Genomic DNA, 13,751 nt, shown 5'->3' with positions numbered 1-13,751 from the left:
TCTCAGAGGCTTATGTGAGTACCGGTACTGGAAAGGTACGATATGGTCCCAGCACCGTCCATTCCAACAGGTTCTTTGGGGTGTACTGCTTTCTTAGGTTATAGAATCAATGTTTGGCAACCAACATATTTGCGCGCCACACGGCTTTCAAATCGAGAAAGGCGATATATTGGCGACTTCAAAAGAGCGTTCATCTGTCCGTACGTCATAACTCATTGAGTTAAATAGATATCTAAGCCCGTGCTATGCTACCATATGGGATATTGAAATCTATGAAGAGATGGTCCGCATGTTGTTAGTATTGTGTCATCTTCTCCAATATCTACCCCTTGTAAAGATCTGTTTAGTGGTGGATTTTCCATTACGGAATCATGATCATGCTTGATAGTTTCTGTCTATCTTTTCGACGTGACGAACAAGTCATACCTGTAGCAGCAAGAGACTATCTTACATGCGGTATGCAACATCGTAATACCCCTGTAGTTGTTGCAGTCCAAACTTTCGTCCTTCTTGTATATGGAGTAGACGCTGCCAAGATCCCAAGCGCCACAGATTAAGATTAACCGTCATGTGTACAACCGCCTACCCGGGTCAGTTTCGCATCTTTATTCCACAATAACTTTGGATTAAAAAAATCGTATCGACATTAAATTTAAAAAATGCCTCAGAAAAGATGTGTTCTACCCAAGTGCAAATAATAAAAAAAATTTAAAATATTTTTTAAATTATTCAAGTTTATATACCCTTCACATGTACAACAGCCTACCCGGGTAGGGCATACATTTTGTATGGAAGAGTTATGTGTTTTCGTGGTTAAAAGCGTATATCTTTTGAATTACTTGTTAGATTTGAATGAAATTGTTTTATAGGATCACAATAATGTCTTATAACACATCGTTGTAAAATTAGAATTTTAAACTCCTATCAATATTTTTTCAATCAAAAATGTGCTGTAACTCCAACACCCCAACCGGCCTTGCCGCAGGTTTTGAGAGGATACTTATGTCTTTTTCTTTTCTTTAAAATGTTGTATTACAGTGTAACAATATATTGAAATTAACACTGAAATCACCTCTTTTAAAATGATACCAACCACTACAAGAATAGAATTGGCTGAAAGTCAACACACACATTCATACTTTTGTCATAGTGTTACCACCGACAAACCGACATGACACTGGCCTTACAAAAGTGTCCCACACGAAAGTACTGTCATTTACCAGTGAGGCGAACACTTCTGTCAAAGTAAGCTCTGTTCACTGCTGCTTCGATGTAAACAACTTTTCTAAATACAAATGGCGAAGGAAGTGTGAGGCAAGATTTTGTGAGAATTATTGGACAAAACACCCAGGAAAATTATTTTTAAGTTTCCAAATCAATGCAAAAGATGTGAGAAGTACATAAAACAATACGCATTGGAATTTGCGAAGAAAAACAAAAAGGGGTTTTAGCCAAGGACCGTAAAGATATCAGGTCAAGTTATAAGCCCGTTTTGACAGCTAGGTGGAAGAAGAATCGACGAAGAAAACTGACAGTTAGTTTTCCGCGTTTGGCGAACGCTTCAAGTTCTCGAAGGAAAATTTCCATTTTAAATCACGGGCTGTGTTGTAATAAACTAAAATATTCACCCAAATTGATCTCCACCAAATATTGACCATGCAAAACGTAAACAATCCATCAATACATATGCAAGCGGAAAACCATCTGTCAAAATCGGAGCCCAGGGGGGGGATCGCCAAAAGCGCTATAACTACACCTCATTATACATTCCACCTTGGTTTTAGCAGTTTCCTCTCTGTGTCAGTGTAGTAAGCGAATCATTATAGAGATGGCGCTAGTGTTTAACGTATTTTCATTTGAAATAAGGAGACAACTTTTGAAGCTCATTTTGTTCGAAGTGTCACGTCGGTTTGTCGGTGGTGTTACTGCCGAATAGAGATGGGTGTTTTGGAGCGCACCAATGGCTCCGAAGTCGGCTCGGCACCCACGGCTCCAGAGCCGGATCCACACCAACAGCTCCGGAGCCGGATCCGCACCAACAGCTTCGGAGCCGGCGACGAATCAATGGCTCCGGAGCCGGCGGTGAATCAACGGCTCCGGACCAACGGCTCTGGACTAATGTTTCAATAGGGACGGCATTGTATGATAGCCTAAAAAACGAATCTATCTTCTCGCAAGTGTAGAAGCTAACACCCGATGTGATTGTGTGATTGTTGAACAATATTCAACACTTATCGATTTTTTTTATAGATTCCATTCAACATTATTTACTCAGCTAATTATGGATCTTCCCGATTGAAACTTTATTGAAAATGATTTTTTGGTTAAAAAAGCCGTTCTGTAAAAACCGGCTCCGGAGCCGTGAGTGCGGAGTCGTTGGTGCGGAGTCGGTTTCGGAGTAACTGGAGCGGAGTCAGCTTCGGAGCAGGCTCCGTTGGGTTGGAGTGGAGGAGGTTCCGAAGTTGTCTGGTTGCCGGTCGGAGCCGGTTTTTAATAAAACATGATGAACATATATTATAGATCGTCAACATATATTTTTATACAACAAGCAAAACAATGGAAAAATGTATATAACTTTTGAAAGAAACGTAAGTAAAACTTAGAAAAAGACCAATCATCCACTTAAAACATGCGGCCTTGCCAGTTATGGTGGAGGAGTTAGAACATATTTTTGATTGAAAAAAATCTTGATAGGATTTTTCAAATTCTAATTTTCCTACGATATGTTATAAAACATTATTATAAACCTTTAAGATAGTTTTCATTCAAATCTAACAAGTAATTCAAAAGATATACGCTTTTAACCACGAAAAACATCATTGATCCATACAAAATGTATGGCCTACCCGTGTATACGGTTGTACGATTACGTAAAGTTTTTTGGTCGTACACAAGACGGTTAAACGACTGGAAAATCAAATATCCATAGAAAAAACAAAAGCTCCATAGTTTTAATGGTCTGCTCAATAGATGTCGTTTTAGAACTCATCATTGCTGTCCTTTTCTAGCAAATGCGTTTCGCCTAGCCTCATTCGATCTTGGCCTATATACCCTTCCAACTTTCCGAGCGAAAATCTATAAGAACGGTCGTGTGCTAATATGCGGGAGTTACAATACCTATGACCATCATTCAAATTTTATTTGCTTCAGTTCTGAATACAGGCGGTCCCCGAGGTACACGATAACCTTTATACGCGGATTCGGAGATACGCAGGTTTTTATTTTATTTTGACAGTTCTTTGAGCAAATTGTACTGATTTTACACACACACACATTTTCCTTTTGATCGAATTTTGAAAACTATTTTAAAAGGTTCAAAAGGGTTTGGTATATTCAGTCAAAATCATAATTAATGATGTAGCTAAAACCACCACGTACTTGCAAAATTATACGAAAATTAGTGATATTTTGGCAGGAAATAACGAGATTCGACTTACGCGGAATTTCGAGATACGCAATATTTTGCCGCCGCTTTGGTCCACATTGATTGTGTATCTCTGGGTATGTTTGTGCATTGGGATCTAGTATATAAACAATTCTATCGCTGTTCTAGTTCTAGCGATGCATAAGGCAGCGGTAATCGCTGATGCGGGCGTGCGTGCGTTTTCTGAAAATGTATGGAATTTGACAACCGCAGCGGGTGACAGCGCGCAACCGCATGCGTCAGAATCAAACAATTTTGATTTTTCTGCACGCACGGCCGCACGCCCGCAGTAGCGATTACCGCTGCCTGACTTCAATGCGAAACAAAACAACAGTACAGAAGGTAAGTGAAAGCTCTCAAAACTAGGAAAGCTTCACTGACTGGGTATCCCACCAAGAGATGGTGTCACCAGCTTTTTTGCTATTTTTAGAATGCATGAGTCGTTTGCCGTCTGCTAAATGAAGTCTTTTTAGACTCCCTTTAGGTGGAGAGCTTGTGCCGTTTAGAACCCGTTTAGTGGCCGTTTAGTGGAGTTGTGGCACTTGGGTGTATTTCAAAAACTGTACACGTATTTACTAATAAAAATGATTAAAATATAAGTGATTATTTTATAATTCATCGTGCTATACAAACGCGTACGGAAATGTTCCTATAATAATAAACGTGAAGCAAATCGATTTGTTTCGCTTACAACAAAAATGTTCTCACAACACAATTTCGGCAGTTCGTCCATACACTTTGGCAGCAAATGTGTCGGCAACATTTTCATAAACCTGAACGTCTCACTCACGGGTTCTACTTCCAAAATCAGCATGGTTGCTCTCCTCATGTCAGCTCTTACCATCTGTTGGCGAGAACGAGAAAGTATGCTAATGTTGTAACACGTGCAATTCATCATACACGCACGACACATTACGCCGAACATTTGCAACCGGTTGCAAGAGCGCGTACTAACCAGCCCGTGATGTGCCAAACCGTTGGCTCGCTCGCTTCGACCGCGGCTCTAGCCTTGCCAGTCTGACAGCAGCGACGGAGACAGGAAAAATCGTGTGAGAACCGTGGACGGCAAATTTCGTAAAATTACCACCAAAAAGTGGGCCTTTTATTCTACGAATCGTACAATACACGGCGAATCGGAGCATCGAAAACACACCAACGCACCCTATGCAGTGAAATTGCACATCTTAACAAGACTACACGCGCTGAACTTACCGTCGTGAATAGAAACGCAATAGAGCGTAAATCAGAAGTTTGCCGTGAAAAAGTCGTCCCTTTCTCTCTCTCTTGCTCGCCTCTCGCCGCCACTGCCGCCTGCCGGCCGTGTATTGCGCGTCTCCTGTGTGGTAGAATCTCCACCATTACTGCGGCACCCCGCGCCATTGGCGAAGAGAAAAAGCACGGCACCTAACAGTATCCATAATTTTCGTCATTTTGCTTGTGTCAATCTCGGTAAAAAGATCTTCTTTTTCTCTGTATTGCGTGTGCGAAACCTCCCCGTTGCTGTGCGGCCATCGGAAAAGGGCCATATCGAGAGCGCGCACAGACAGCATTACATCTCGCCTTTGCCGAGACGTAAAAACGCATTCGTCACGTCATCGCGGATACTGCCTGTCCCTACATCATACAAAGCAACGCGTTGGGCTGTTGGACACAAGTTGGGAAAGAAAGCTTGAAAAGAAGGATATTCCTTTTGTTTGCCTCCTAGGAAGGATTATCTTTCCTTTAATTCCGTGGATCTCGGTGTGTGTGTGTGTGCAATTGAAAATCTTTGCAAACGGGCAAAGGTACGATCGGTGTGTTTTTGATCCGTATGTGTATGCGCGTGTGCGTATGCGTGTGTGTGTGTAAATCTTGCTTCGTATTCGCTGAGGCGAGAACATTCGTCGAAATGTAACCGGGAAATATCTTCCACATCGGCGATGTTACCCTGTGTCTCTCGACTGCTAAAGTTAACCTTAGTTTTGTTCTCCAAATTTTAATCGTACTTTTTTTTTTCTTTATTTCTCTCTCGTTTCCTTTTTCCATCCCAAAACACATAAAGATCTGTGATCAATTATAGCGCGTTCATTCTTCCACTGGTGTTTGCTGTTTTCTTCTCTGCCGCCCCGGTGCCTATCTCTGCTGTGTTCCTCTCTAGTGTCCTAGTGTTTAAAGTAATTCGTGTATATAGAGCTGTTTGTGTGCGTGAATTTGTGCGTGTGCTTCTTGAGCAACGATAGCGAGTCGTCGTGTGTGGCAGCGGTGGTGACGTTTCGAGTGTCATCTACTGTTGTGTGTGTGTTTCCGTGCTTAAAACCCCGGAAGGACACTCTTAAGGAATATTCCCGGTACAGCCAGCAAAATCAAGTGTAAAATTCCATCATCACCACCAACACCACCATCATCACGAAACCAAATCCAACCTTCGCGCCCAGGAAGGAACTCTGGATTTGATCGAATTCCATCCGTCCATACGAAAATTGGACACTCTGTCTATGGTGAGTACATGGGGGGGGGGGGGGGACCATGATGGGAGGAGGGGGCATGTGGGTTTGTATTTGTAGAGTGGCCGCTTCGTATGTAAACGGCAGCTTCGATCCGCTGGAATCACCTGGAATGAACATGTCTGCTCGTGCTGATAACGGTGCATTTGGGCGAAAGCTGCTCCCCGCTCACTCTCTCGTATTGCGTGTTACGGGGGTTTCTGTCTGTTTTTAGATTATTGCTATCCGGTCAAAGGGAGGGCCCCTGGAAGCTACTGGGCACAGCATTATTCTTCCCCATCAACAAGCTTGTAATCTACTTTTCAACCGAATTTGTGCAGGACACGTGTTGAACGCCGCGCCACTAATGTGTGAACGTGCGCAAGAGCGACCAGAACGGTGCTGGAGTACAGATTTGAAAAGAATTTGCTTTTGCTGAAATCATCACACACATCTCCATACCTTTAGCAGTCATATTTTAGTTCTTTTTTTCGCGTCCACTTCGCGTACACGCGTACGGGAACGCCGCGCGGCAGCGCACATATCTTTGAAGCGCAAAAAAAAAGTAGCACAAAGCCAGGCAATATGGCCTACGCGCGTACACGGTGGTAAGCAGCTGGTGTGTAGAGGAGAATCGAACAACACAACACAACTACACACACGCGCGCACACGGACCCATATTTGTGTCGATAGGTGAAAAAATACCAACGTAAAAGCCGCACCGCACACACCGGCACTCTGCTACTGCTGTGTGTACGCGCGCGCGTGTGTGTGTGCGCGAAAAGAATAGGAATCGCAGAAAGGGCATTTGAAGAAGAAAAAGCACACACAAAAAATACGGTCGCGCAAGCAAATGATATCGCGCGCTATATTATTCGTGCGGGAACAACACCACCGACCATTTTGGCTTCGTGTTGTTTTACCTTTTTTTATACACTGAACTGAACCCACACTGGGGAGCGACGCGGTGCCAAGGGAAGGTGTCCGCGAGCACTATGGCACTGTGGGGGACGGTGTCACGGTGCGATTTACATTTTCGGTCAACTTTTTAACCATTTTACACTGGCAATCGGCGTCCCGCGTTCTTCGATGAAAGAGTGGTTTGAACGCCCTAAAGAGGTTCAACTTTATCAAAATGGTAGGGGGGGGGGGGGGGGGTGCTTTCATTGGGAGGGGGTGGGAGCGCACCTACGCACGCACCCTCGTGTTGTCATGTGGCGGCCTGTAGTGCGAGCTCTCAAGGCCGTGACCTGCAAAAACGCGAGGATTTAAAAGTCACCGCTCCGCGTCCGTATGGATATGTCTATATGTTTGTAGTGCCAATTGTACAAGAAAATAACAGATTTATGCATTTTTAAAGAATAAGATAGGATTCGAAAGATTGACAGATTACTTCTTTCAGTAGCTGGTTGAATTTTGGGACAGTAACGATGGATGAACAATCCTCATACCCGATCGTTCGTTTACTTTAAAAGAAGCAAATGTGTCTCGCAACAAACATGCTGCCAACGTAATCATTGATACTATTTTATCCCTTATTACCATCGCACGACTGTTTTACCATCAATGAACCTGTGTACCTACTACCACCACACGTACACACGTTTTTTCCCGTACAAACACGTGCACAAGAATCCCTTTCAAAACGGCGTGTACCTATTATATGTTTGTTTGTTTTGCGGTGGACATTCTTGGCGAGTATTGTTTCGCGATCTAAGCAAGGTTCAATTACGTACGCATTCGCTTGCAAGAATAACAATACAGTGAAATTTGAATGAGTAAAATTCATAGTAGAATTTGAACAAAGTTAGGGATATTCTTGTTCAAGGGCATAGGTTATATTGAAAGCCATTTTTTTACTGTTTATTAATGTTTAGTCCGTTGTTGTCAGCGCTTATTACTAACATAATAGGCCTTTTTATTGATTGACCAGTAGTGGTGAGTGTTGGGAGGATATAATAGGAGCAGCACACGAATTGTTTGTAATAAGCACTTGCCCAGTGGACGACGTACACACACTACATTCGTACGAAACTGTACTCTTCTATCAAATCTTTAGACCAGTGCAATACTATATAGCAACAACAAATTGGTGATAAGAAACCACGTACGCATAAAACCACCATGCTGCACTTGCGTTCACAGAGGAGTTGTGCTTGGTGTGGATGGATGGTGCGGGGTTGTTTTAAAGCCAGGCAAGGTAAAGATTCCTGTTGTCGGTCGGGCGTGCTGATAACGGCGGCTATGTATGTTTGTACAAGGGTTTTCGTGTGTTCTTCCGAACTTGTTGCACATTTGGTACACATGTATTTTTTTTAACTACTGTGTGTGCCTCACAAAACCACTTGTCGAATGTGTGACTCTTGTTGCAACCGATGGCTAACTTAGCATCAGACAGCTTATGCAAATAATACAAACCATCTCAAAAGACTGACTAATCGAGATAGCGATTTAGATCGAATCATCAAATAAGATAGGATGTAAATAGATTTGGTTATTGATTATCTGATAGTAAAATATGTAATATTTTTATCCAGCATTTTAGCATTTGATTGTGATTGTACCAAAGCAAGTAACGTTTGAAATTTTGATAGGAGATCATAATCGGATCTACCCGATTCCGATTCCGTCTCCGAAATCAATTCCGTAGCCGATTCCGGAGTCGACTCTGAATCCGGAATTGATTACGGAATCGGATCTGTAATCGGAATCGACCAGGGAATCATAATATGCTCCGGAATCTCCATGAGAACAGATCGTTTTCAAGTAAATTTGGAGTCTTTGCTGTTATCAATACGTATCATCAGTGGACCCAAACGCCTATTCTTATGAAGATGCCGAAACCGACTCCGATGTTGAAGCCTATTCAAATTTCGGAGCCAATTCCGATTCTGGATCCGATTTCAATTCCGGAAACCATTTCGATTCCGGGACAGATTCTGATTCCGGAGCCTATTTGGGAGTCAATTATGCAGCAGATTCCGATTCCAAAGTCAATTTCTCAGAATCGATTCTGACGAAAACTTCAATTTTTCCATCACTAATTTTGAAGCGCAGATTTCATCGGTTGTGAGTCACAACTAGTGACACAATTAGTGAAACACGTTGTCGAATGTTTTCAACAAACCATACAACATTATTTGTGTTTGCATACCTCCTCTTATATTTCCTCTATTTTTCTTCTTCCCTCTTCATACAGATGGCTCTCAACATTGCTGTGCCGATGTCGGGCGTAGGTGACCTCCTGGAGGATTCGGACTGCTTTCGCCGATTTCTCCCGTGAGCATCGACTTTCGCAGCAGCATCAAGAACCCGCTGTCACCAGTTGGTAGCGAATCCAGCGGCGTAAGTTCGTTGGATTTGGAAGATATCAAGGTAAGGCATCAACGCACCATCAACTGTCGGAATAAATGAGACAAGAAAAACATTCCGTTCACACAATTAGAAATTCATAAATTTCTCATAAGGTGTGTGTGTGTGTCCGGTGTGATTTCTTTTGAAATAGAAAATGAAACTTCCGGATTTCGACGAAAATGTGTAAACAACAACTCGAGTGCTAAACCAAACCGCTTGATGAAATATACAGCTGCCTCTTTTGGAGCGAAATGGGCGAAGATAATAGATATCCTTTTTGAGCTATACACCTAAGATGATTTAGGATTGCAGGATGCTTTCTTCTGCAAGTTTTGTGCTTCTCAAGGTACGAGCAGTAATTTAGTTAAGGGAACCGAAAAGGATCGTCCCTCCCTTCAACGTTGCAGCTGCACACATTTCAAGACACACACACACAATGCGTATGATCAATCGGTATGCGTTACCTTTTTGGTAATGCAGTTGCAGAGCTCAGGTCAAATACCGTACTAAGGGCTTTAGAAGGGACTACCTGAGAAGTTGAAGCATTGGAAGCTGCTGTCCCTAAAGATAGCCGAGCAATCCGACCGTGTTGGTACCCGCAGCAAGAAAATCAGCCCCGGTATTGTTGTTGTTACTCTTTTTCTATCTAGGGATTGGAATCATTATGCATATGCAATAGCCTTCAGACAAAGAAATTGTACTAATGAACTAGATTTTGATGTGATTTTCTGTTGAAAATTTCGTCTTTGCTTGGAACCATAGGAACGGTCACCACAATTACCAAGACGACGATGCAAAAAAGGTTGACTTTGGAATGTAACGTTAGCATTCACAAGTCAGTGCATATGCATGCAATGGAGACTGGACACATTCTAAATTGACATATTGCACGCATATGCGCCCTCGTGTGGACGCAACAAAACACGAAACTAGTTAACATGCAGTAATATTGAATATTGTGAAAAAAGGCGAATATTATATACCTGTTTTCTCAGTTGTCGGTCCAGCTCGTTGGCTTCAATCGTACATGAACGCATTTTTCAGTCTCATGCGACGGGCCATTCTTGCTCGCTGCAAGATGACTGCTGTGCTAGTGCAAGCAAGATATGGTTCACAAGGCCCGCACGGTCCACATGGACTGCAAGGCACACATGGTCCGGATGGTCCACATGGACCACATGGTATGCATGGTCCACAAGGTCCACAAGGTCCACATGGTCCGCACGGCTCACAAGGTCCATAAGGTCCACATGGTCCGCACGGTCCGCACGGTCCACATGGTCCGCACGGTCCACATGGTCCGCGGTAACTAGTACAGCACATGCTCGGCGAACACAATCCCGCGGCACCGCACACGTAATCGCAACAGCCCGGATTACAGCTCATCTTCCCCAAGGGCGGCTAAGTCGCAGGTCACGACAATTTTTAGCTCGTATGTACGGGCAGATGCAGCTCGGCGCTGGACAGCCGTATCCGCAGCAGGAACAGTTGCACGCGTACGCTCCCGGACTGCAACAATAGGCCAAGGGATAGCAGCAGCTGCTTGAAGGAACTGGACAGACCATTTTACTAAAAGAATTAAACTTTGTAGGCTTTTTCTTTAGCCAACACACAGCTTCCGGTCTTGCTAATACTTACTAGAAACACAGCAGTGCGGGGGGAGGCGAAGAAGCTGTATGAAAAATTTCGGGATCACTTGCTAATTTGGAAAACACGTCTAATAGGTTTGACTCTTCGGAAAGAATGCCGACGATAGTATGGCAAAGGTTATTAGGTTTGTGAATCGATGTCTACTTGATGTAAAGAGTTTTTTTCCTTTTTTTGTCGCCATCTAGACGCTCCTACGCAACAGCCTTGGTTGCTGTTTTGTTTCTGTCTTCTGGGACTAACGCACTGTTGAGTTTGATTGAATTTGCAGCATTGTCGCAGAACGTTTTTCCTAACTGGCAAATAAACTCTCAATAAACTCATACACTCTCACACACACACACCCTCATAGTCGTAATATTTTCCTACAGCCTCAAGCGTAAATTGTTAGTAAATGTTAATTCAATTTTGCTGGTTTGCTTTTCAGAAACAAATGCCTTCATCGCCCACGTTACTCGACGACAACGAGGAAGAAGGATCTTCATCGTCCGGCCGTCCGGAAAAGTCCTCTTCCAACTCGTCGTCCCTGTCCGCCGGCTCGACCATATCGACGACCTCTTCTAGAACCTGTTCCACCTCTTCCTCTTCCTCCTCTTCATCGTCGTCGTCTACGGCTTCCGATGACGAAACGAACCAATTGGACGAAAAATTACCCGAAAATGCGAATGAGAACGACGGCTGCGGTGGTGGCGATGCTGGTGCCGCGATACTGTCTGCCTCTCCAACAGCTTCAGCTTCAGGAGCAGCGGATGGGAAGGAATCGGACGAGACGCCTGCCTCCGCTCCCATCGATGACGCGGACGCATTGCTAGCAAAGTCGTCCGAGCTGCTGAGCCTAACGAAGGAGGAGCCTCTCGACCAGCTGCTGTTCCTTTCGCCGAAGCCGACGAAGGAGCCCATCTACAGCTTGCCGCGCCAGTCCATCTACTACAACAACCGCGACATTCTCGACCTCGGGAGCAATCTGCGGGCGCAGGGCGGTGGTGGTGGTGGTGGACTATCCGGTGAATTCGCATTCCAGTATGCCGTACTGCCGGATACGAACAACATTCAGTTCTTTCTGCAAAATCGCTCCCAGTACCATCGGCTCGGCCCGAACGGCCACGTGCAGGAGTTTCGCATGGCCACGTGCACGTGCTGCGACTTCAAGTATCCGGTCAACACGGTCGGAGCGAACGCCACGGCCGCTCCAGTGAACCAGAGCTGTGCCACCCTGAACCTGTCCAATCTGAACGCCAACCAGATCTACGGCAATCTGCAGCAGCAGCAGCAGCAGCAGCAACAGCAGCAGCAAATACAGCTGCAACAACAGCAGCGGCTGCGATGCATGCAGTATCAACAGCAGCAATACAACTACCGTGCCAGTGCCGGCGTTGGTAACAGCAACAACAGTATGGGTCGCGATTACAACATGTACCAGTCTGGCAATGGTGGTGGTGGTGCTGCAGCAGGAGGTGTAGTTCCGTCGTCTTCGCGCTTCAACAATGGCATCTACGGATCGGGAGCAGTGCCCGGTGCATCCTCGCCGAATGCACAGGGAGGAGGCGGCATGGCGGCTGGCGGTAGCTCTGCAGGCAACGGCGGCTTCTTCAACAACAACGCTTTGATGGGTCGCGATCAGTTCAATCCAATGGTCTCCATGACGATGCAGTACAACCACAACAGCGGTGCTAATCCCAAAGGAATCTCGCAATCGAACGGTGGCGCATCTTCGCTATCGTCTGCCGCTGCACTGCGCCAACAGCAGCAGTACGAGTTGTCCCAGCAGCAAAAGCAGCAGTACGTGAACAACTACTCGCTGGGTGCCGGCGCTAACGCTGCCAACAATACAGCCTCCAGTGCCGCCGTCCGCCTCCAACAGCAGCAGCAACAGCAGTCGCAACAGTCAAGCCATTACTACAAGAAAAATCAATCCATGCGCTATGGAGGACCAACGGGTCTGAACGCGAACATGATGTCCAGTGGTCCGGCCGGTTCCTCCAACTGGAAAAACTCGATGACCAATAACGCGATCCAGGATACTGCTGCGAAGTTGTTTATGGAACTGAACAAAATGCAACAACAGCAGCAGCAGCAGCAGCAGCAGCAACAGTCCCCCTACTACGTACCTTTCCTGTAAAGATATTGTCTCTGTGCAATGCAAACGCGCGCAGGCAAGCAAAAGACAACACAAAAAAACGACACAGTTAAAGTGTGTTTGTGGAAACGATGAGAATAAGAACTCAAGCGAAACTCACACAAAACACGCTGATAAACATTAGCCTCAAACAATAATGGACCAACAAAGCAAAAGAAAAACGCAAACGAAAAATGCATGGAAAATGTGCGAAAAGAAAAGACCAAGACACAAGCGGCAGCAGCAACATCATGATTATCGTCATCATCATCTCGCCATCGTTACCAAAGTTGCCAAAGCAAACAAACGATTGTTTTTTACTAACCTTCTTTATCTAGTTGTAATCACACATCCATCTGTCACACACGAAGATGATCAGTATCTCTTGTCTTGCGTAATTATAAAGGAATAATTTAATACGATGGAACACAAACACACACAGAGAGATTTATGTGAAGCCAGCTCAAATTTCCAATGCTCTCTGCAAAGCAACATATGCATATGCTGATGGAAAAAAAAAAAACAAACACGTTGTTATTACATGTCCATCGAAGCCTTCCTGTTAAGAAAACAATTGGTGGGTAACTGTATTACAAATTACGTTTCCAGCGAAATACGTAACACGAACAATGACATTCTATACAACACCTTTACTATTAAAGTAAATTTTACTGCTACTCTAAAGAAGAGAAGAAGAAGAAGAAAAGAAGGTTTCGACAACGTTTACCCAATATTATTGTATTGCTT

At 44.4% G+C, this 13,751-nt stretch overlaps 1 protein-coding gene and 2 long non-coding RNA genes across 4 annotated transcripts; 2 read left to right on the top strand and 1 right to left on the bottom strand.

The window, feature by feature from the left end:
• Nucleotides 1–4,414: 4,414 nt before the first annotated feature.
• Nucleotides 4,415–9,262, top strand: LOC121602708. Its single transcript, XR_006006472.1, has 3 exons — nt 4,415–4,517; nt 5,466–5,901; nt 9,087–9,262. It is a non-coding gene; the product is annotated as an uncharacterized LOC121602708 (long non-coding RNA).
• On the bottom strand, nt 8,481–9,887 carry LOC121602707. Of its 2 annotated transcripts, XR_006006471.1 has the most exons (3): nt 9,706–9,887; nt 9,042–9,285; nt 8,481–8,967 (listed from the first exon to the last, which is right to left on the bottom strand). It is a non-coding gene; the product is annotated as an uncharacterized LOC121602707 (long non-coding RNA). The 2 variants fall into 2 exon arrangements; XR_006006470.1 differs by lacking the exon at nt 8,481–8,967 and having other exon boundaries at nt 9,027–9,285.
• A 1,251-nt stretch (nt 9,888–11,138) lies between these two features.
• On the top strand, nt 11,139–13,312 carry LOC121602706 (probable serine/threonine-protein kinase dyrk1). Its single transcript, XM_041931479.1, has 2 exons — nt 11,139–11,242; nt 11,316–13,312. Exon 2 carries the CDS (start codon nt 11,322–11,324, stop codon nt 13,005–13,007), a length of 1,686 nt encoding a protein of 561 aa, XP_041787413.1. The 5' UTR covers nt 11,139–11,242; nt 11,316–11,321; the 3' UTR covers nt 13,008–13,312.
• The last annotated feature ends 439 nt before the right edge of the window (nt 13,313–13,751 follow it).

This window comes from Anopheles merus, unplaced genomic scaffold, assembly GCF_017562075.2.
Source record: "Anopheles merus strain MAF unplaced genomic scaffold, AmerM5.1 LNR4000579, whole genome shotgun sequence".
In the NCBI taxonomy this organism is placed as follows: domain Eukaryota; kingdom Metazoa; phylum Arthropoda; class Insecta; order Diptera; family Culicidae; genus Anopheles; species Anopheles merus.
This window is presented reverse-complemented; position numbering and strand designations above follow the sequence as displayed.

Coding starts and splice junctions, on each gene's coding strand:
- LOC121602706 (XM_041931479.1), top strand. CDS start 11,322: ATGCCTTCATCGCCCACGTTACTCGACGACAACGAGGAAGAAGGATCT.